The following is a 23,567-nucleotide window of genomic DNA, read 5'->3' as shown; positions in this document are numbered from 1 at the left end:
GGAATGATGAGTCTGGGGTTTTTCTGTTTCCTGAGCATCAGTAGTTCTTCTCTGAGATATACTATCCTACTAATGCTGGCTTGCATTAGTAGATCGAGAAAGTCTCCAAGACCCTAAAAGTTAATAGATTCCCACACAGCAACAGATGTGCAGCCTTGCACTCAGTGGCGGTTTTTGATATGGGCAAAGTGGGGGTGGTCCAGGGCGGCGCTCATTTTCCGTGCCCGCAGCGTCACACATTAGGAAGAGCTTAGTCAAACAGGCTTCAGCTTTTATTTTGACACGCCTGCTACAGCCGGCACTTTGCGCTTTTATTTTGACACATATGACACTGAAAGTGCACCCATGTCTTCATCCTCTCCCTTCTCCACACTTATGGTGCAAAAAAATAAATAAATGAAAAAGGATGAAATAACTCAGAGTGAAACAACGTAAAACAGCCACAAGAAAAGGAATCAGGCAGAAGAAAAATCCCTGCTCAACCCAATTTAGACCAGAGCAGACAATGGGGATTATTTCCCACAATTCCCTGCTCAGACACAGCAGACCCAACGTGCTCTTGACCACCGACCTCTGCTGCAAGACACTTGCGCTCACACCTCTTTGTGGTTGTCTTTGGAACATAAGTCAAAATATTCGAGAGCGGGTTACAACTCACCGGTGGCTGGGTGAATCACACTAACAGGTGATTAGCAGTTTATTTTCACTCCAACAATCATATCTAGGCCGCAGCCGCGCCTCCGGTCATAGAGACGGAAGGGGAGGGGGAGGGAGAGGGGAGGAGCGCAGCCTCCATTACGCAACACCTGGATCATGCTGTGCTGTTGGATCACTCAGCAGCTCATGTTAATAATCTCATTATTTACCAACTATTAGGGGTGTCACGATTTCGACTTTAAATCGAAATCGATCGAAATTAAGTCACAATCTCGAACTTCGAATGAAGAAATGGAATCGTCTATGCTGCCACGCCCCCATGTTGCGTCTGGTTACTTGCCAAGCGGAAAAAGTGCTGCAAGTCCATTTGTTAATAAAGTTTTTTTTTAAAAAGTGCTGCGAGTCAACCTCCTCTAACAGCCCATCAAAAGATAGCATGACAACTGCAGATGCAGGAGACGCATCGACAGAACTTTAATCCCCTCCTCTTTCACAAAAGTCGCTGGTGTGAAAGTATTTTGGATTTCCAGTGAGTTATGTTGACAACGTTCGCGTTGTCGACAAAAATAAAACAGTTTGCACGCTGCGCTATGTATGTGCCGTATTCTCTCACGGGCAGCACGACTAGCATGCAGGGCATCTCCGTTGTTGGCACCACAAAAACATAGATTCATCTGTAAACCAACAATTACACAAACTACTATTCCGTCTTCGTTTGGAATTAAACTTCCAAGCAACTCAACTCGTGCAAATGCGATTAGGCGTGCGGTAGGAGTATCCATAGCCGCGAACATGCGACCTTATTCGGTGGTGGAAAACTGCTGTTTAGGCATTTAATTGGTGTGCTAGAGCTACGCTACGAAATACCAAGTAGAACGCATCTCTCAGCTACGGTGATTCCCTCCAAGTACAATAATGTAAAAGAGAAAGTTATTGAAGGTCTGAGCAGACCTTGAAAAAAATATAAAAAAATACATTCCAAAAATTTTTAATACATCAGTGGTTTAAGTTCATCTGTTTAGAAATAGTTTAAGACAATTGTTCAGAGACTATGGACAAGTCTGTTTTATTGGCTTTGTTTGTTTTGTTGTGAACTTGAATTTCATCTTTTTTGAAGAAGACTGCACTTACAAAAGAAAAACTGGAAGCCAGTTTATTTAAAAAAAATTAATTGACTAAAGATATAAGTTATTGTTCCATTATGTTGTTAATAAAAGTTTTAAATTTGACCATGTAGTGTGGTACATTGCAAACAAAGGTCAGATATTCTATTGCATTAAAGTCTAGTTTAAAAAATGACAATATGTACTTTAAAAAGAATAAATGTAAAAATCGAGAATCGAATCGAACTGTGACCTTAGAATCGAAAATGCAATCGAATCGAGGATTTGGAGAATCGTGACACCCCTACCAACTATATTTTTATGACGTGACTTTTCTGTGATCAAGATTTGACATAAAGACAACAGGTAATGCAGGAAAACAGCTGCACTTTATGAGATCAGAAATAAACTATAGACCAGGGGTGGCGAACACGTTTAACACGAAGAGCCGAATTTTTTCACTGTGAGAGTCAAAGAGCCACACCACACACTGACCTGTCAAGACATACACACACAAACACGCAATTAAAGCCGTATTATTTTCCATGACAAACTCCTATCCCTACAACAGAACAGTAAGTATTGTTCTTGTGTTTATATCAAGAAAAGTGTCCCCCCTCAATACACACATCAAATGCAGCTTAGCCAGAGTTAACACAGAGACTACCCTGGAGGTCAGATACCCCCTCCACTCACACACAGGTATCTCTCTCTCATCTCTCACACACACACACACACGCACACTATCTCTTTCTCTCTCTCTCACATTCTTTTCTCTGCCTCTCTCTGACACACACTACTGCTCAGTGACGGGCGGTGAGGTTGATGCTGGGGAGGGACTGACTCTTCTGAAGTCAAATTTACGATAATAAAAACTGAATTTTCACTGTTCATCCAACAGTATTTAACTGGTAATTCTTTATAACTCAACATTCCTCTTTTAATGACCCTTACACCAACAAATACACAAACATCTGGACAGAGCATCCTTCATGGGGGTATTCCAGAAAGCAGATTATGCTAGCTCCCATGGAAAGTTTGAGGCTAAGGAAGTGGATAACCTCAGCTTTGGGTTCCAAAAATGGAGGCATGATCAGAATCAGAATCACTTTATTTGCCAAGTACAGTGCATGTACAGGGAATTTGACTTGAGTGACCTGTGCTCTCCTGCAAACTAGCAAACTATAGAAAGTGTGAGGGGTAAGGCAAACAAAAGGATAAATAATAAAAAGAAGGTAGATTTAAGGTGGCTGTATAAATAAACATAACTAAATAGGAAATAAGAAAAAAAAATAAAATAAAAAGGCAAAAAAATTGCAGCAGCAGTAGTTCCAGTTTGGCAGGTCTGTGATTGTTCGGTGTTCTTGAGTGGTCTGGAGTCAGGAGTTCATCAAAGTGACAGCTTGGGGGAAGTAGCTGTCCTTGTGGCGAGTGGTTTTGGTGTGCATTGTCCTAAAGCGCCGCCCTGATGGGAGGAGGCTGAAAAGGTGTTGTCCAGGATGACAGGGGTCTTTTACGATCCTGCCAGCCCACTTTCTGGCTCTGGATCGGTACAGATCCTGAATGGGGGGAAGGCTGGAACCAATAATCCTCTCAGACTACAGATCTCTGTAGTCTGTTCCTGTCGTGTCTGGTAGCTGAACCAAACCAGACCGTGATGGATGTGGTCAGGACAGACTGGATTATCGCCCGTGTAGAAGATGGTCGTGGAGGGGGAGTCACCGCGGTCTTTCGGAATCGCCTCCTATGCCGCTCGGTGAGCGCTGTTCAGTTTTCTTCATTCGAACTCCAGGTGATCAAAGTCGGGAATAAGTACCCTCTTTACTGTGCCGTTGTCTACCGTCCACCTGGATCAAATGGTGTGTTTTTACAGGAGTTCAGCGACTTTCTTTCTTCCACTATGAAGCTGTCTAACCTGATCATAGTTGGTGATTTTAACATGCATATTAATGATGACTCTGATCTATTTGCCAGTGGTTTTATCAGCCTAATGGACTCTTTTAACTTTACTCAGCATGTGTCTGGGCCCACACATGTTAAAGGTGGCACACTCGATCTTGTTTTTAGCTTGGGTGTGCATATTGATTTTATCTTTTCTGAGGACATTTTCATTTCTGACCATCATTGTATTTTTTTAACTTATCTTTTTCTGTGTCGCTCTTGCCTGTACGCAGAGAAGTCAGCTCTCGCATCCTTAACTCCTCCACAGCTGAGGTCTTTTCTAATGCTTTTAACCTGGTTCTTTCTCCGTGTACCGATGTTAATACTTTATTATGTAACTTTAACCGTTATTGTCTTTCCATCTTGGATGAAGTTTGTCCTGTTAAAACTAGACTGGTTCCTGTCACTAAGGTTTCCCCTTGGATTAACAACAGTATTCGCTGTCTGAAACAATTATGTCGAAAAGTTGAAGGTTTATGGAAAAGAACTCACCTAGATGTTCATCTCCTTCATCTTAAGGATCTTTTAGTCTCTTTTAACAATGCTGTTAGAGATGCAAGGGCTGCATATTTCACTAATCTCATTTCCAAAAGCAGAGGTAATCCTAAAGTGCTGTTCAACACTATTAGTGATATTGTTATGCCCAGTCCACCTGCCGTTCCCATCCATTCCAATGATGACTGTGAAAAGTTTTTATCATTTTTTATTGAAAAGGTCAGATCTGTGAGAAGTTCTCTGTGTCACACAGCTGGTCCTGGCTCTGGTTCTATTCCTAGTCCGCCTCGTCCTGTGATTTTAGACACATTCTCACCTGTTTCCCTCCCTGAGCTAGTCAGATTAGTTGGCACAATGAAGTCATCCTCTTGCACGTTGCCAACTTCTCTGCTCAAAGATTATATTCAGCTTTATGTGTCTTTTAAACCCCAGGATGTTTTTAAAATACTTTGCAAAGGTGTCTGGATTCAGTTAAGAGCTGGATGAATAACAACTTTCTCCAACTCAATGAAGCCAAAACTGAGGTCCTAGTCTGTGCTCCTGACAGTTGTCTCCCCCAGATAATCCATGAGCTCGGCCCACTTGCTTCTTTTATCAAGCCCTCTGTCAGGAACCTATGTGTAACTTTAGACCCGGTTTTATCCCTGGACTCTCACGTTGGTCACTTGTTCGCTCTTGTTTTTATCATCTTAAAAACATTGCAAAACTGAGTCCAATTGTGTCACGTTCTGAGTTGGAGATGCTCATCCACGCTTTTATATCCTCCCGTCTCGATTATTGCAACTCCATCTTCACATGTTTAAGTAAAAAATCAGTAGAACGGCTCCAGGTTGTCCAGAACGCTGCTGCTAGGCTTTTAACCAAGTTGTCACCCCGTTGTTAATGCAGCTGCACTGGCTCCCCATCCACTACAGAGTGCATTTTAAAATCCTGGTCTTAACATACAGAGGCCATAATGACCAAGCACCAGTCTACACAAAAGACCTGGTGCAGCCATACACTCCCAGCAGGTCACTGAGGTGCTGTATAAATAAAGTTTATTATTATAGTTTATTATTCTCCTTCGGTTATTTCAGCTGTGAGTAACTTATTTTTATCCTCTGTAATAACTGGTAAATGAAGCTTTTTTTAAAAAAATATTGTATTTGGTGTTAGGTTGTGTGTACAAATGTTTGTAATAGTTTAGGAAAATCTTTTGGATTTCGCTCTGATTATGTACACAAATTTTGGAACTTGGGCCTTTGATTTTGTAGATTGTGCTGTCCGCTTCTTGTTTTTTTAGTTTACTTGCTAATAGTTTTGAGAATTTAGGACCGTATTCGTAATATTTTTGTTTTGTGTATATCATCTTCTTCCGTATGTCTTTTAGATACATTGCATTTATTTTGTTTCTTAAAATTGTCAATTTTACTTCAGTTCTTTTTTCTGGACGTTTTTTATGTTCCTTCTCAAGTTGGCTCAGTTCTTTACTCAAGTCTGATAGTTTAGCTTCTCTCTCATTCTTTTTATGCGTGCAAAAAGATATAATGTTTCCTCTCATCACTGCTTTTAGTGTGTCCCAGACAATTTCCGAGCTGACCTCCCTGTTAAGATTTTCTTCCAAAAAAGTGTTGATGTCATATTTAATTAGTTGGATGAACTGTTGGTCGTTAAGAATACTTGTGTTTAGCTTCCATTGTAGGTTTTTGTGTGTTGCACAAACTTTTACATTAAGTAGTACTGGTGCATGATCTGAGATGTCGATACTTCTAATTTCAATCTTTTGGATCCTTTCACGATCCTTTTTAGCCCTTGTGCTATCTTAGATGACCCCCCCCCCCCCCTTCCATTGAGGTGTTCTCCCTACCATGACAAAGGTGGATAAAGGTGGAAAGATTTCATGTAATCCATGGACACCAGTGAAGATCACAAATCATTGAAGAAGAAAGGTTCAGAGCACTGTCTAGTGGGTCTAGATGACCCAACTCCCAATGTTAAAGTGCCTAGGATAGCACAAGGGTAAAAAATAAAGAAATAATATATCCTTGAACTGTGTGGGTGTGAGAATAATGGGTGTAGTCTTTTCTTGTTGGGTAGATATCTTTCCAAATATCTGTAATACCATGTTGTGACATCAACATTTTATGGGTTTTTTGCCAGCTTCTCTGGGGAGCTAGTCTTTATGAGTCCAACCTTGGGACTAGTCTAATGTTTCAGTCCCCTCGGCACATAATTGTGCCATCTGCCTGTGTCATTAGTGCTATAAGTTTTTGATAAAATGAAAATTCACTCCGGGGGGGGCATAGACATTTAATTAACCCTTGTGCTATCCTAGGCACTTTAACATTGGGAGTGGGGTCATCTAGACCCACTAGACAGAGCTTTGAACCTTTTTTCTTCAATGATTTGTGATCTTCACTGGTGTCCATGGATTACATGAAATCTTTCCACCTTTATCCACCTTTGTCATGGTAGGGAGAACACCTCAATGGAAGGGGGGGCGTCATCTAAGATAGCACAAGGGTTAGAAAACTTATTTTAACTCCATCTATTTTCCCTGTTACCAGTATGTATTGCCCTTCTTTATCTTTTTTGTTCAGAAATGAATTTAAAATGGAATCTTTTGGGATATTAAAGTTGCAACCCCTTTTCTGTGTCCAGTTTTATAAGATGAGAAATAGACTTTTGAGAACCCCATCCTTTTTAGTTTCTCATGTTCAGTTGGGTTTAGATGAGTTTCTTGTAACATGGCAATTTAGACTTTGTCCTTTTTTAGTTTAGACAATTTTTTATTCCGTTTAATGGGGTTAAGGGTTAAGGGTTAGGGTTAGGGTTCATTCTAACCATTTACAGTATATGATGCACATAGTATTATATTATCTGTCACAGTATCTTGTGTCTGACAGACGGGTTCTCTTGGTACACGGTCCCTCTACAAAATAACAATGCATCAGTTTCCCTAGAAAGGATTGAACATAAAAACGACACAGATTTAAAAAAAAGAATGTTCTCTCAGAAAATATTTTGAACAAAAGAACTTTTTGCTGGGAGAGTTCTTCCGGTGAAGAGGATCGGACAAACAGAACCTTTGTGGAGCTGGAGATGTTGGAGCTCCAGTCAGGGATGGTCCCGCCCACTTTAAAGGGCAGGGCCCTGGGAAATGGCTGTGTTGTCTTTACTGTGTGTCCCGACTAATTTGGGGTTTACTTTAAACGTCAGGAGAAGAAAATGGCACTTCGAACACTTACATTGTGCAGTGCAGTGTACAGTGTCCAAAGAACTTCATCTCTAAACATTTTACTTGTCTTTTGGTGGTTTCCTCCTGGATTCTTGGAGTTTCTCCACGAAGCGTGGTTGATGGTCCTCCGTCCTCCTCTGTGCAGTGCGGTCCTCTTTCCGCCTCCACACAGAAAGTTGTTGTAGCTCCCGTTGGTGGGGGTCAGTGGGAGGGGGGATGATGGTGACCGGGAGCCTCTGCTGCGGTCTGGTATAGGTGCGCTCCCTCCCTTAAAGAACACGCGCATTTTCGCAGGGTAAGGCGTTTGGAATCTAATTTTTCTCTCCTTCAGGACTTTCTTTCCTTGGTTGTATTCCATACATTTCTTCTGGATTGCTGGGGGGTAGTCGTGGTCCACGAAGAAGCGGTTATTATTGTAAATGGTCTGTTTCTTCTGCCAGGACCTCTTTATAACTTCCTCATTTGCTCTGAAGTTGGAGAACTTGGCAATGATGGAGCGCGGTTTGGACTGCGGTGTTGTGGGCTTTGGTGCAGGAGCTCTGTGGGCTCTTTCTATCTTAACACCGGAGTCATGGCTGATATCCAGAGTCTCAAAGAGCAGTTTTTCTAAAAAGGCGATTATCAAAATGCCTTCTGCATCTTCGGGAATGCCGTATATTTGGATATTGTCTCTCTGTGTGAGCCTCCTGCTCTGTTAGCTTAGCCTCCATGTTGTCCTGCCGCTGCAGAAGTTTCCTAGCAGCGTTGATGTTGCTTGTAGAGTTGTTTAAACATCATCAATGCGAGTTTCAGCCTCTTCCAATTGAGCTTCTGCCTTCAGCTGGTTTCTTTGGATCTCTGAAAGTTGTCGTTCATTGTCCTGTCGGAAGCTTTTTAATTTTTTCAGGATTTCCTCCAGGCTAGCTGGTTCAGTTTCGCCTTGATTAGCCTCATGTTTGGAGGAGCGGCTTCAGTTGTCATCCATATCTGTGTTTCTCCTCCTTCGGGTCAACTCCCTGGTTTCCATAATGTTAGACAAATATCACTTTACTTCAAAGTCATTTCTTTCCAGGGAGTTTGTTTACTAAAGTCGTTGAGCACTGAAGCTATGCCGCCATCTTGAGTCAGGAGCCGGAAGTCTCCTGTAAATTATATTTTTATGGAACTATAACCTATTTTTTAACTATTTGAGATGAATTTTAACAACAATACCTATTTATTAATGTCTCGTTTACTCTAATGTGTGCTTGTGTTGGATTTGTTGTTTCAATGCTTAGTCTGAACTTCAAAGATACCGATGAATCTTTTGTTTCCTGTTTTATGTTTGGAATCTTTTTTCAGTTCTCTACAACAACAAAAAACATGTCAATTTTTTGCCAAATTTGTACAATTTAAGGAGGTGTGAAGAGTTTGAAGAGAACAACCAGGAAACAGTTTTTTTTCTCACACGATCAGAAGTTTAACTGGAGTTTTACTGAAGGAAGGTAACCAGTCAGCAGCTTTCACCCATTATGCATTACATTTATACCTAAGCAGAAACTACATTTTGATTTAGTTACTTTAGTATAATAAAAAGAAATGCCAGTATTTGCCATGTCTGTAACAAAGTTTGAAAGCAGCAGACCACCCTCGATATTCATGGTGTCTGTCTTTCTTTCAGGAGTGAATCTCTGCTGCATCATGGATGTAATCCAGACCACCAAACAGGCTTCTTCCAAAAACCTAATACTGGACTCCATATGACTAAAATGTGCATGCATCGTAGTTCAAGCACGAGGAAACGCACAAACAAGCATACATGCGCACACACACAACTGAAATACGAGAATCACATAAAAAAACAACACACTCTAAAACATACACAAGCAACACACTGACACTGGAAGGGGATTTGATTGGCTGGAAGTTAAAAGGCAAAAAACAAGCATTAAAGCAGCAAGAAACAAAAAAAGGCACAAATGCGAGAAACCGATGAAACAGAGCCGCTAAACAAAAACAAATGGAAAATAGGCAGAGAAGTTTGAGACAGACTGATTGAAAATAATAGACATTACAAAGACAGTAGAGACCAGTAGAAAACATTCAAACAGCTTAGAGACAGCACAGACTGGAGAGAGGGGCGGCTGCAAAACAGCCAAGGAAAAGAAGAAACATACAGGGAAGAGACAGACAGACAGAGACAATTAGATGATAGAGAGGACACACACCAGTGTGAGATTACACTGAGGCTTCCGTAACAACAGGTACCTTGGGATTTTGGGTTTTTGAACCCATTGAAATAGACACCGGTTTCATTTGAGACTCCGACATTAACTTGAGTCCCAATCATGACCTGGTCTAACCTTGTGAGGGACAGAGGCTTTAGACTCCATTGTAAGGCTGCTTTCTTTGGCAAAAGCCCTGCTTGCAATTGTTTCATATTTTTCTCTGTTATAAACTACACCTACACCTGCACCTTGTTTAAATTTAGATTTTGATGTTTCATTTATTGGTCATCATCCTGTTGGCAACCGTTTCATACCCTTTTGTTAATATCCTCTGAGATTCAATAAAACCAAAATGATCAAACTGTGGTTTCTTCTGTGGTTTATTGACAGATACGCTTTTAATGTAAAGCAAGACTGAATATAAATAAGGTTCCATTTGTGACACAGGTAGATTCTAGTGGATCAGACTCTGTGTAAGGAGCAGAACAACCAGATAAAAGTTTTCAAAAGGTTTATTGTCCAAGTGTCCAATAGTGTCCAGCCTCCGGCAGTCAAAATGCTTAAGGATGATAAGAGGAGCATGCAGTCCAAGCCCCATCTAATAAATAAATTAAACACACAGAACCAAATAAAACCCAGTATAAAACAGTAAAAACCCATGCAATAAAATCCACTAGAAGGGGTTCAGAAAACGTTGAGAGTAAATTACTTATCTGAAAGAGGGGTGGGTCGCAATCAGACCCCTCTGCTGTTGTCCACTGTCCACTGGTTCCACTTAGCTGTCCCAGTCATGTGGCCGAGCCCAGACTCTACATTGTCCAATTCCTGGGGCTGGCATGCTTCAAGTGTTAAAAAAAGATTCAAATTCACTTCTTGGCTTAACGTCTTCTTTATTCCAACGCCATCAACAACCGACTACAACAACTTCACTTCCCTCCCTCCTCCCTTTCACAATAAGAGCACGTATGTGCAATTACCATAAAACAAGTAAAGACATATTTATTTAACAGTTCCTGTAATTATAACTTAACAAACTCACTGTCTTTTTTTTTTTTAAGTCTTAGTTTACCAGGTCAAATGAGCAAAACAAAACATAATGAACTATTTTCATTGAACTTGCTGTTACTGCATTTAACATTAATGAAGTTTCCATTGTCCTTCACTCAAGGCTTCAAGTAACTTGCATGCAGATGCACCCTTTTTGGTAAGGCAGTCTGCAAGTTGTTCTTTCGTGTTGTACCACAACACGCGCTCAACTCGCTGTGCTTGGATGAGCTCCTTGATGGCACTTATTTCCAGGCGAAGTCTTTTTTCTGAGACAGACTTTGTAGATTTCAGTGCGTCAGCCAGTGAACGACTGTCTGTGACACAGATTATGGCTGGAGCATGTTCAACACTTCCAGTTGTTAGTTCAGAGAACAGTATTGCTAGAAAATATGCATTGTCAATTCCATCAGACATTGCTAGTGTTTCTCCAGCAAGTGTACTCCTCACAATTCTCTTCACTCTCTTTGACTGCCATGAGAGCGGTGAAAACTTTCCATGTTCACCCATAAGAACTATCAGGTGTCCTCCTTGAGTGCCTCCATCTGAAAGATTACCAAATGAGGCATCGCTGAACACCATCATCTTGAAGGCTGTGTCCTTACCAAGATGTTCAAAGTTCAGAGCCACCTTCCTGGATTTCAGTTTGCACACAGTTCTATTTGCTTCATGGATTGTGTGCACAGTTGCATCAAGTGCTTGCATCAAACAAGACATCTGGCCTACTCTGCCTTGCGACCCAGAGAATTTGTCCAATCTTGGACCTGAGGAGATCTTTTTCTTTAGCTGACAGAGGTGAGTCTTGCTGTACAGCACGCACAGCATCCAAATGTATGGGCTGCAGATTCTGGATGTAGTTTTCCTGGTGTAGTTGGATTTTTTCTTTTAGAGACACAAAATCTATTCCCACATAGCAAAAGCTACCATGCTGCTCAAGTCCAACCTGAAAAGCTGATCTTAGTTCAGGTATAACGGTTGTAGAGAAGCTCTGCGTACCCCCCCATATGAAGTCATCCACATGACAGGCAAGTACCCCAATTACAGTGTTTCTCTCATCAAGCCAGTAAAAGACAGCAGGATCCACCTTTGACACTTTTCCTCCAAGTGTCTGCATAATCTCTTTCACCCTGTTGTACCAATAAAGTGATGCATCAGCCAAACCATATACACATTTTTTAAGTTTCCATAATGTGCCTTTTGAATCTGCCTCTGGTGGAGGTCTAATGTAGAGGTCACGTGAGAGTTCTGCTCCTTGGAGAAATGCTGCTTTTATATCCATGGAGTTAAGTGACCACTGTCTTTGACAGATAACTGCCACAAGGAGCCGAAGAGACTCTGATGCACATGTTGGTGAATCTTTTTGCAACTCAGACACTTGTAATTCTTCAAATCCTCTTGCCACTAAGCGTGCTTTTGGCATCAGTCCAGTGTGCGTCTCTTTAAGCGTACACACCCACCTGGTGGAGATGCATTTCTGTCCTTCATCCTGAACTTCTACAAGCACATCATTGTCTCTCCAATTTTTTATTTCTTTGACTTTGGCTTGGTCAAATGTTAAGTCTCATGTCATAAATATGTCATCATTAACATCTGCTGCATCATCAACAGCAACAGTTGGTTCTATCTGAAGGCTCTCCAGCTGTGTAATGTCAACTGAACATGTGCTACCTGCAACATTACTGGGCTCCATGATTACAAGATTATACCAGTTTTTATATTTTCCTGTAGCTTTTCCTCCACGCCCCATGACTTGTGCTGTGTATATAACTCCACTGTCATTATCTTTGTATTTCAAAACTTGTCCTTTTTTGAGCTGAACATCATATTCTCCTTCCACAACTTTGTGTTGCCTGGTGTCATTGGTGTTTTGTTCTGCTTCATTTTGTATTACAGATGTGCCTCCTGCTGGTGAAGTGTCCTCCAAACTGTCATCAGAAACCTTTGACACAATTTGTTTTCTCAAAAGTTTTGTTTCCACTTCTGCATTATCTTTAATGTGGTGATCTTGGCTCGACATTTTTGCTTTTTTAAGTCTGAAATGATGTACTCGGATGCATGTTCCTCCGTGTCTGACAAACACCACAGCACCATCCTGGCCAATGACAACTCCTGGCCCTTTCCATTCATGGCAGTCCACTCTTTTATAGTAGACCTTTTCCCCTAGTTCATATTTTTCATCTGAGTGGCGTATTTGTTTACGCAATGCTCTCCGTATTCTTTCAGAACACTCTGCTTCAGTAAAGGCCTTCCTTGATGCATGCAAAGCAGAAATGTGTTTAGCAACCCACTCACTCTTTGTGGTGCCTTCTAAAGCTGGAGGCTTGTCAGTTAGGACAGAGGGCAGATTGGGATTCTGTCCAAACACCAGCTGATAAGGACTGAAGCCATGTACATTCTGCATTGTGTTATTGGCCATAAGGGCCCAGTCTAGTGCAGTATCCCAGTCACAAGTATTGGAGGTTTTTACTTTCATTAAAATCTCAGTAAGTGTTTGGTTGTGTCTTTCCATAAGTCCATTGCTCCAGGGGCTGTATGCTGCTGTTGTTTTGATTTCAATGTTAAAGTTTTCTGCCATATCTCTCATCTCATCATTGTTGAATTCTCCTCCGTTGTCACTGAACAGTTTCTGAGGAGGGCCATGCACACTTATCCAGGCATGAATGAAGTGCTTCACTATCTCAGATGACTTCTTTGTGGTCAGAATACTTCCAGCACTAAATCGTGTGAACTGGTCAACAATATGAAGATACCAGTGACGTGCGGTGAGGTTAATGGCTGGTGAGGCACTGACGTAATCAGTCAGATTTACAAACATATGATCCATACTGAATAACTTATTCACCATTTAATTGACAACAGTTAAAGTGTTTTGTTTAAAATATCATTTCAACATGTTTTTTTCATATACAAACTGCAGCATAGAAAAAAGCACAAACGTTATTATCGTCTTACCTTTACTTGTAAATAAAGTCCGTACGCCGCTCCTTCTGAAGAAAATGACTTGCCGCTTGCTATCACTTCTTCTAGTATTTTTTAGCGTCATAATCTCAGGGCTCACCGGCGCCCCCTAACATGAGGCACGAGAATGTCTGGCCTCACCCAGCGGCTTTTTTGCCGGCGTTTAGCGCTCAGCACAAGAAACACGTCCCTCACATACAGTTATTTATAAAAAAAACACTGTACATCATATACATCTGTTAAATAATGTAAACTCAGCTCATATAGTACAAGTGATTGAACCGACATACAGAGAGACAGCAGTACCGACTGACTGCATAGGTATTGCGCAATCCAAGGTGAGGCTCAGCGGGCTGGTGCCTCAGCGCACGTCACTTTTTAGTATCTGAACGGCAAATGCGGAAACTCAGCGATTTTGAAAAGAAAAAAACACCCAAAAATGGTACATTTAAATGGAAAATGACTGCAAAGCACAAATTACTGATTAAATATAATAATTGAATTTATTTTTTCTCTTTTCTTCCCATAATGACAGGTGAGGCACAGCCTCACCTGCCTCTCCTGACTGCACGTCACTGGAAGATACCACATACCTGGCTGGAGTTCATGAAGATCAACTGCTACAGTTTCATTGTACTGAGATGCCAATGGTAAACCAACAACAGGTCTTGGTTTGGTTCTGCTATACCTCTGACATGGTTCACATTCTTCAACAATTCTTTTCAGGATGATTTCACATTCTTTATCCTTGTTGCCTGAGCTGATCAGAAGTTTCTGAAGCCTTTCTACAGAAGCATGACCGAACTGTTGATGAAGCTTCATCAAGATCTTTTGTTTTTCTACTGCAGTCATGTTTTCTGAGATTGCCAGTATTTCCTCCTCATACAGACTTTCCAGTTCTTCATTTGTGTTCTCTTGTTGAATAACATTCTCATTGGCTATCAAAATGTGGTCATTGTCCATAACGTTTTGGTCTTCAAAATCCATAATGTTCACACAGTAATGACCTGAGCTTGTAAACTCAAGTTTTACAGGGTGGTTAAACATCACTGCACGGTCATTTTCCATATCCAGCACAGTTCCTGCTCTTTTCATAGATTCTTTGCTCAGAAGAAGGGGAATCTTTGCTGGAACAACTTCAGTTTCAATATGACATTTTGTCTGCCCAATTTTAGCAGGAATCTTTAGTCTTTTGGTGGAGTTGACCACTTTTCCATCTCCAAATCTGAAGGGTCTGCAACTGTGCATTTCAGATTTCTTTAGATGTTTTACTTCATTTTGATTTAGCTGACTGTCTAATGGTGAAATTGTCCAACCATTCTTGTCCACACACCGACCGTGTGCATGCAGTGTCAATTATTGCAGAACCAAAACACTCTGTCATAAAGATTTCTGCTTCAATGGGTGACTCTTTTGTGTACAACGTAACATTACACCATTCTACATCATTTGCTTTATCTTCAGTCAGTATAATTTGCTCACCTTTGTGTGGACAGTCCTTGGCCCAGTGGAATGTGCTTTGACAAATGGCACATTTGGATCTGCGACCATATCTATCCAGAGGATTAGTGCCCGGCCATGGTGTCTTCTGCTTATCATTATGGGACCATGGTTTGTTTAACTGTCTTCTCTGTTCAGTTATATAGGCAGCATATATAGACATTTTCCCTCCAAAAATCCTCTTCAGTGCAGACTTCATGGCGGCAAATGTCAATTCTGCACACGCTGTTAGTGCTAATTGTCGATCTTTCATGTGCAAACAAGCAGTGTCCAGAAGTTTGAATGCTAATACTGCATCCGGAAGTTCCATCTTGTATTCACGCATTCGGGCATACCGCTGTTCAAAATCAATTATATAGTCCGTCATGGACACGTTACTGCTTCTCGTTATCCGATCAAAACTCGAGTAAGCCTCGTAGATCCTGTCTTTTTCTTCCTTTAGAAACAGATTATCTAACTTCACGAGCAAAGTTTCCATGCCTGTGTCTTTGTTCAAATCCTCCATTGCCACTTCTCTCACTCGCCCAGAAAGCGCCAAAGCGACGGCGAGTGCCTGCTTCTTCTTTTAAAGATCTGTAACTCGGGTCCAAACCGCGACTTCATTTTTCCAGCTTTCGTACGGTTTTTCTTCGTCAAAACATGGCGGGACTCTGTAGTTGCTAACCATCCTCTGCTACCAATGTTAAAAAAAGATTCAAATTCACTTCTTGGCTTAACGTCTTCTTTATTCCAACGCCATCAACAACTGACTACAACAACTTCACTTCCCTCCCTCCTCCCTTTCACATAAAAGCACGTATGTGCAATTACCATAAAACAAGTAAAGACATATTTATTTAACAGTTCCTGTAATTATAACTTAACATCAAGCACCACTACCATCGCTGCTGCTGCTGCCCCAAACTAGAGGGCTGCATTGGGATCGGGTCCCGCCGGGTCCCGCGGGACCCAACACAAATCTCGTGGGATTGGGCGGTTTGAATTGTGCTGCTGGCGGGAGCGGACGGCAAAAAAAAAAACCGCGGGATCAGTGCTGCCATGAATATCTCATGAATATATATTAGCGGACTACGTTAGGCTGTGCAGCTGTTGGATTCTTATGTACTGAAGCTCATTGAAGGCACCAGGTAGAGACGCCCAATGGCCTCTGTCATCTAACCTGTTGTTGGGGGTGTGCAACGCCCCGCCTCTTACTAAGAGCGCACTTCAGGCCGTCTGTCTGCGCGCACACACACGCACACTTTTAACCGAACGGGATTTGGGAAAATATATTTAATAATTAAGTTGCACATTACACAAAAGAGGAATGCATGAAAAGATGAGGCTGGAGGAGGGACATGAATCTCTTTAATAATATCAATACAAATATGTGTTTTTTTCCTGCGGGACCGGAGACGATACAGAATCAATGCATCTCTATTACTGTGCGGGACTAAATTCTATGAGTTTTGCGGGTGCGGGCGGGAGTGTAACGCATACGTTGCGGGAGCGGGCGGGATTGGTCAGAAATTCAGCGGCCGCGGGCGGGAGCGGGATGAAGAAAATAGTCCCGCGCAGGGCTCTACCCCAAAGCACCACACATGCAGCCTTAGTCTCTGGTGCTCCATAACACCACGCATGTGGCTCCCATTGCTCGTGCTCCAACACCAGTAACACCAGCAACAGACTGGAACTGCTGTTTCAGTTTCAGTTCACTAAAACAGCATCACTGTTACAGTTCACAGTGATGCCTTTCGGTCTGCATGGAGCACCAACCACGTTCCAAAGGCTGATGGACAGGGTGCTGCAGGGGTGTGATCACTGTAGTGCGGCCTATTTGCATGACATGGTGATCTACAGTCACACCTGGGAGGAACACCTGGAACAGCTGCATCTTGTCTTGGGAAAACTACAGAAAGCAGGTCTGACCTTGAACGTGAGCAAATGTGAGTGTGCCCAGAAGGAAACCCGCTACCTGGGGTACCTGTTGGGAGGTGGTAAGGTGCGTCCGCAAGTGGATAAAGTGGAAGCTATCCACAACTGCCTTCGACCACGCACCAAGACAGAGGTACACTCCTTCTTAGGTTTAGGTTTGGACAGTACCGGCGCTTTGTCCATCAGTTTGCCACCATTGCAGCTCCCCTCACTGCCCTTACGGATAAAAGCCAGAAGAACCCCATAACCTGGACAAAGGAATGTGAAATGGCTTTCCAAACATTAAAAACTAAACTATGTTCATTTCCTGTTCTCAAGAGTCTTAACTTTAATCAAAGGATCCTGATCCTAGTGGATGCCTCTGCAGTCGGGCTTGGTGCTGTCCTGACACAGGGAGACCCAGGAGAAGAGCGACCAGTCCTGTACCTCAGTCTTAAACTACAACCGAGAGAGACTAGGTACTCCACGTGGAAAAAGAAGGACTTGCCATTAAGTGGGCGCTGGGCAGCTTGAGGTACTACCAACTTGGCAGAGAGTTTGACCTTGAGACAGACCACAGGGCCCTTAAATGGATAAATTCCATGAAAGACCACCACAACGGACTTGCACACTGGTATTTGGTGCTTCAGCCATATAGATTCAATGTTCGTCATCGTTCTGGCACAAACATAACGTTGTGGCGGATTATCTATCTAGACTGCCGCACATTGCCAATCTCAACCTTAATTTGTAATAACAATAACATTGACCCTGCATGCAAAAGAAACAAAAAATTGTGTCAATGGCTGCAATGTGCCTGCTTTGTGTTACATATGTTTTCAGAACAAGGCTGCAGGTTTGTTACTGCATCTCTCAAGTCATGCTCAGTATTGAGGCTATCTCAGTTCTTTGTTCTCAAAGTATTCAAACAGGGGTGGGATTATATAAGTTTGGTTCCTTCCACTACCTTTCAAGCAATCTTTGATTTAATATTTAATTATCCTAAGTTTGATACATGTGTCAAATCATAGACTTCAGCTCTGCATTTAACACAATAATACCACAACAACTCATTTGCAAACTGGACAAGCTGGGTGTTAACACCCCCATCTGCAACTGGCTGCTGACTTCCTCAGCCAAAGACCACAAACAGTACGAGCCGGCAACAACACCTCAAATACAATCATTCTCAACACCGGGGTACCTCAAGGCTGTGTGCTTAGTCCGCTGCTCTTCACCCTGCTGACACACGACTGCACAACAACCCACAGCACCAACCACCTTGTGAAATTTGTAGACAACACAACTCTGGTGAGAAGAGGTAGATCTGCTGACAAAATAGTGCAGAGACAATAACCTCCTGCTAAATGTCAGCAAGACAAAGGAGATTGTTGTCAACATCCATAGGGGCAACACTCAACACCTGCCTGATCACTGATGGTACTGCTGTGGAGAGAGTGAGCAGCACAATGTTCCTGGGGGTTCACATCAGTGAGGACCTCTCCTGGACCACCCACACCACATCATTGGCAAAGAAAGGTCAACAACGTCTCTACTTCCTGTGGAAACTAAAAAGATCCGGTGATTCACAACTCATCATGACCACATTCTACAGCGGAACCATCGAGAGCATCTTCTCCAGCTGCATCACTGTGTGTGTGTGTGTATGTGGGGGGGGGCTGCACACACAGCAACAGGAAAGCCCTGCAGCGCATAGTAAACACAGCCAGGAGAATCATTGGAGCACCAGAGTATTTTTCTTGGTCTTAGCGTTGGTGACTGTTGTGTTTCGGTCCACCCCGAGTTTTTGGAAGGATCCAGACAAGGTGAGTCCTTTTATAAAGGCCTTTAACCCTTGTGCTATCCTAGGCACTTTACCATTGGGAGTTGGGTCATCTAGACCCACAAGACAGTGCTCTGAACCTTTTTCTTCAATGATTTGTGATCTTCACTGGTGTCCATGGATTACATGAAATCTTTCCACCTTTATCCACCTTTGTCATGATAGGGAGAACACGTCAATGGTCATCTTGACCTCATAGGATAGCACAAGGGTTAAAACTTTGGTGTACCTCTCCACGTCATGTCATCTGGGTCACAGGCTGAAGCATAAAAAAAGCAATGTTTATATACAGTACATTCATTATTTCCCAAACGTTAAAGTAACATTACCACCAAAATGCTGTGAAAAGCGCCTACGAACAGCCTTTAACAATGATATTCTTATTACCGCAGTGTTTCGCAATTTCAGTCAAGGAAGTGCGCCGTCCTGCATGCTTTTTGGATCACTAATTTAGTTCTTCTGAATCAAGCTGGACAGACCCCCCTGGAGAACTGAGATTAAGTGGGGTAACAAAGATTGTTCTGTCCCTTTTTCCAGCAAAATGACATTGTTTGAAGCTCAATCATACAAACGCATTTTATGTTTTCAATTATTTTGTCTTATTTTCTCAACTGGTGTTTCCACAGACTACTAATCATAATAAAATTATATTTTCTTTTTTTGAATATAGAATATTATGTTAAATAATTGGTTGGGGTTTTCTACCCTCTTTCAATGTAATTACTTCATCCAAAATGTACCTAAAGTGGTTTTCTGTTTAACTGATGGCCAAAATACTATTCGAGGTTTCCGTCACGCCCGATCAGTGTGCCAGCTCCCGGGAGGCGAGCTGGTGGCCAGACAGAGACCTGCTGCAGGATGGGGAGCCAGCCTGCTCGGGCCATCTGAACCTTATGAGGTATATATTTTTAAATAATTTAACCCTTGTGATATCCTAGGCACTTTAACATTTGTTAATGTTAATGTTTCCCCCCTAGAACAATAGAGGGCTACAGAGTCTGTGTCCTGACATGGATAAAATAAAAAATATCTTGTTTCCACAAATTAATATTTCGTTCCCTCAAAATAATATTTGGTTCCCTCGAAATAATTAATTTGTGGGAACGAAATCATTATTCACGTGATTAGTCATTCATAAACACGGATGTTAGCGATATTTGGATTAACAGCAGATACCTTCACATTTGTGTCTGTGTGTCTCATTACATTGCATGGAAGACACGGAGGATGTTTAGAGATCAGATTGATTTATTTTAAAAAGCACAAAAGCATCGGTAATCATGTCTCATTGTCTGCATTAATTCACATTCCGGTTCGGTCTCCGTCCTGCTGCTAAAGCTGTTTTCCGGCGCTACTTCCGTGTCTCTGGGACCCACATTCTTTCAAAAACTGAAAAATAAAAACAAGAATGATTGATTTATTACTGTCTCGATGAAAATAAGAAAAATATCATAAGATTTAGGATGCCCAAGCTTGCTGATTCCCCACACCGCAGCGATTCTCCGGACATTGCTTGCTCGAGCTATAAGCAACGTGCTACGAGCTCCGGCCCGCCGCAGAGCTCTTTTGCTTGTCATTATAGCATTCGTTAGCAGTCACTTAACATCCGAAGGCTATATGGTACATATCCCATCATGTATCACACACATCCCATAATGCATCTCTGGCCCTGTAACTATGATGCATTCAAATACAACAGGTTAATGATGGGCTATTTAGCATGTAGCCTACTAGCCTTCTGATTTAAAGCGTCTGCTAAAGAGTATGTTAATAAAAGACAAGTCATTAATATTCTTATTTCTATTCGACCCTAAACTACAATATCAATATGGCCAGAATGCCAGCATGACAAGCAAAAGAGCTTCACGGCGGAGCTAGGAGGTATGTGTCCGGTGAATCAAATGTGAAGCAGCAAGCCTAGGTATCCTAAATCTTTTTTTTTATGATTTTTCTGATATTCATTGAGACAATAATAAATTGATTGAATAAATTGTTTTTCTTTTTCCTTTCTTGAACAAATGTAGGTCACAGAGACACGGAAATTACAGCTGAAAGCGGCTTTTGCGGCCGGACGGAGAGCATATCGGTGTTTATGAATGACTTATGACGTGAATAATTATTTTGTTCGCACAAATTAATCATTTCGAGTGAACGAAATATTATTTCGAGGGAATTAAATATTATTTGTGGTAATGGAATTCTAATTTGTGGGAACAAATTATTTTTCATTTGATCCATGTTGACATGATCAGAACACAAGGCAGACCCAGATGCTGAAACCCGGGAGGAGGAGACAGGTAAGTAATAAGATAAGCAGAGAGTTTTATTTTTGCTGGTCCAGAAAGTATTGTGGGGTAGCCTAGCTAGAGATGCTGAAGAGTTTTAGTCCGAGACTGGAGCGGAGATCCAGGCGAGGTTCTGTGGCAAACCTGAGTGGTGTCAATAAGCGTGGCTGGAGTTCTTTGGCGAGTGGCGTGGCTGGATATCTTGAGAGGTGGAGGCTGAGACTCTTGAAGGGAAGGAGACGTCAGTGTAAGTAGGAGTGAAGCTGCTGCTCGAGGTGGTATCAGACTCAGGTGACTCTTGCAGCATGAGAAAACCTGAGGGACAAAAACAAGGCAAGATTAGCGAGAGGTACGAGGCAAGTGGGCCAGACGTAGAAATCAGAGAGAGACGTAGAGCTCAGAGAGGCACCATCAGGGTTAATGAACTGGCGAAGAATCCTGGAGCTGGGTCTCCTTAAGTAGAGCAGGTGGCTGATGAGGTGAGTCATCACAGCTGGAGAGTCTGGAGCAGAGCAGAGCTGGGAGGGGGAGGAGAACTGACAGAGGCACCATGACACATGTCAGGACATGGGCTCCGTAGAGGCTGGCTGTATCTCTGGAGGATGTTCTGATGTTTGCAACAGGGCTGAGATCACTTTCCCCTTCTGGATTGGAGACACTGCCACGGCGGCAGTTTCTTGACGACTCAATGTTCCCAATGGCAAATACATGCCTAAACGCATTGAATCTGATAAGAATCACACACTGTGTTTAAATCGCAAATGAACTCTCCAGCATTTGGCTTCTTCTAAGCCCTATGACAAGATGACTCAAAAGTTTAAAACTCTTGTTTGGGTTGTTTTTTAAATAGTTTAGATAGCAAATGTTACTTTTTTTTGGGGAGGGGGGGGTATTTTTACTTAGAATGTGTATCCGTTTATAACCGGCGAGCGAGCTAGAGACCAGGGGCCTGTTTCAGAAAGGAGGTTCAACCAACTCTGAGGTTGAACTTGGACTCTGAGTTGGTCAATCGGGAGATTAACAACTCTGAGTTTTCTGTTTCAGAGAAGCTGATCCACGTTAGATCAATCAACTCTGAGTGGACTGATTCGGAGGTGAGCGTGAGCACCGCGACTATAAGAAGCCATTATCAATGGAGCGCAGATATCACGAGTCACCATGGCAAGAATGACTCCAAAACAGTTATTCTGGGAATGACACCTTCTCTTTATTTAACTAAGTGCTCCGTCCTCCGAACACACAATATATTCCACGCACACACCTCTGCTCCTTGCTCACCCCCCCCCCCCCCATCTGCACCTGCAATCGCCCCTCCCCTTCTCTCTCGTGGATCGCACCCCGCTCAGCACACACACACTGCAACACTACCCGTGTATTGATCAAGTGGTATAGGTTTATATGGGATTAAGAAAGTAAGCAGTACTAGAAAATTGTGTTTCCAAAAAGTAATTGTTACATTAATTTAATTCAATGTCCCTGATTTCATTTTCATGTAGATGCAATCCTGCAGGAATTAAAAGAACATGGCAGCAGCTAAAAATGAAGTATAAAAACATAATTCAATCAGGTCAAATTTGAGCATCTCATGGATGTAGGCTTTGTTGACAATATTTGACATATGAAACATCTACATAGCAATACATATCTAATGTTGTTTTCATTGTATATATGTAATTGACTGCAACGAAAAACGGTAACGCTCAAACAAAAACGTATGGGGAAATGACAAAAAATCGAGTCTTCTCAAAATCCTCGTACAAGGTAAATATAATTCTCTACGAATTAATGCAGCCTCCTCGTCTATTGGGTCCTCCAAAAAAGAACAAGCCATTCTTGTCACTTAGACCGTCTCTGTGTGACGGAAATGTGGACAATGAAGGTTAAAGCGAAAAATACCGCTTCGTCTTTGAAAAGGGGAGGGGACCGGCAGAAACTTTGAGTTTAGAGAATAAAACCTGCTCCCGACCAGGTTAGGTTCACAGCATAAGTAACCATGGACACTGACTCCGAGTAGAAGTTACCTCTCTTTCAGAAACGGGTTTGACTTACTCTGCTTTTTCTGGTTTAACAAACCTCCCATTCTGAAACAGAAAACCCAGGGTTTCCCTGATTTCAGGGTTAACGAACTCAGAGTTTACACTTAACCTCCTTTCTGAAACAGGCCCCTGGTGGTGGCAGTAGCAAAATATATTTCAGTTTAAAAAGACACATTGACAGTAGACTGAGGCTTTGCTTTTTTTTTTATTTATAGTTTATTTTCAGTTACATTGTAATAGTTATCCACAATTCCAATCAAATGCTATTTGGGGAGCATTTTTTGTCCTCAAATTACATTCAGGCTAAACTTAGATCAAATATTTCAATGCTTCATAGCCATATTTGTTCGATTGAACAATTTTGTTTGTCTGAAGTGGCTATTTGAAGGTTTCTTGTTCAGTACTTATC

At 42.0% G+C, this 23,567-nt stretch overlaps 1 protein-coding gene across 13 annotated transcripts in view; it reads left to right on the top strand.

The window, feature by feature from the left end:
* The window catches only part of LOC144988209 (band 4.1-like protein 3), a 90,011-nt gene extending 80,051 nt beyond the window's left edge, over nt 1-9,960 (top strand). For all 13 annotated transcript variants that reach the window (XM_078938343.1, XM_078938347.1, XM_078938348.1 and 10 more), the window contains one exon: nt 9,053-9,960. In XM_078938343.1, coding sequence (XP_078794469.1) covers nt 9,053-9,058 — 6 coding nt within the window. In that variant the 3' untranslated portion in view covers nt 9,059-9,960. The remainder of the gene's footprint in view (nt 1-9,052) is intronic.
* The last annotated feature ends 13,607 nt before the right edge of the window (nt 9,961-23,567 follow it).

Source organism: Oryzias latipes, chromosome 20, assembly GCF_053564925.1.
Source record: "Oryzias latipes strain Hd-rR chromosome 20, Olatipes_Hd-rR_3.1".
Taxonomy (NCBI): Eukaryota; Metazoa; Chordata; class Actinopteri; order Beloniformes; family Adrianichthyidae; genus Oryzias; species Oryzias latipes.
The sequence above is the reverse complement of the archived record's forward strand: the minus strand, read 5'-3'. Positions and strand labels throughout refer to the sequence as shown.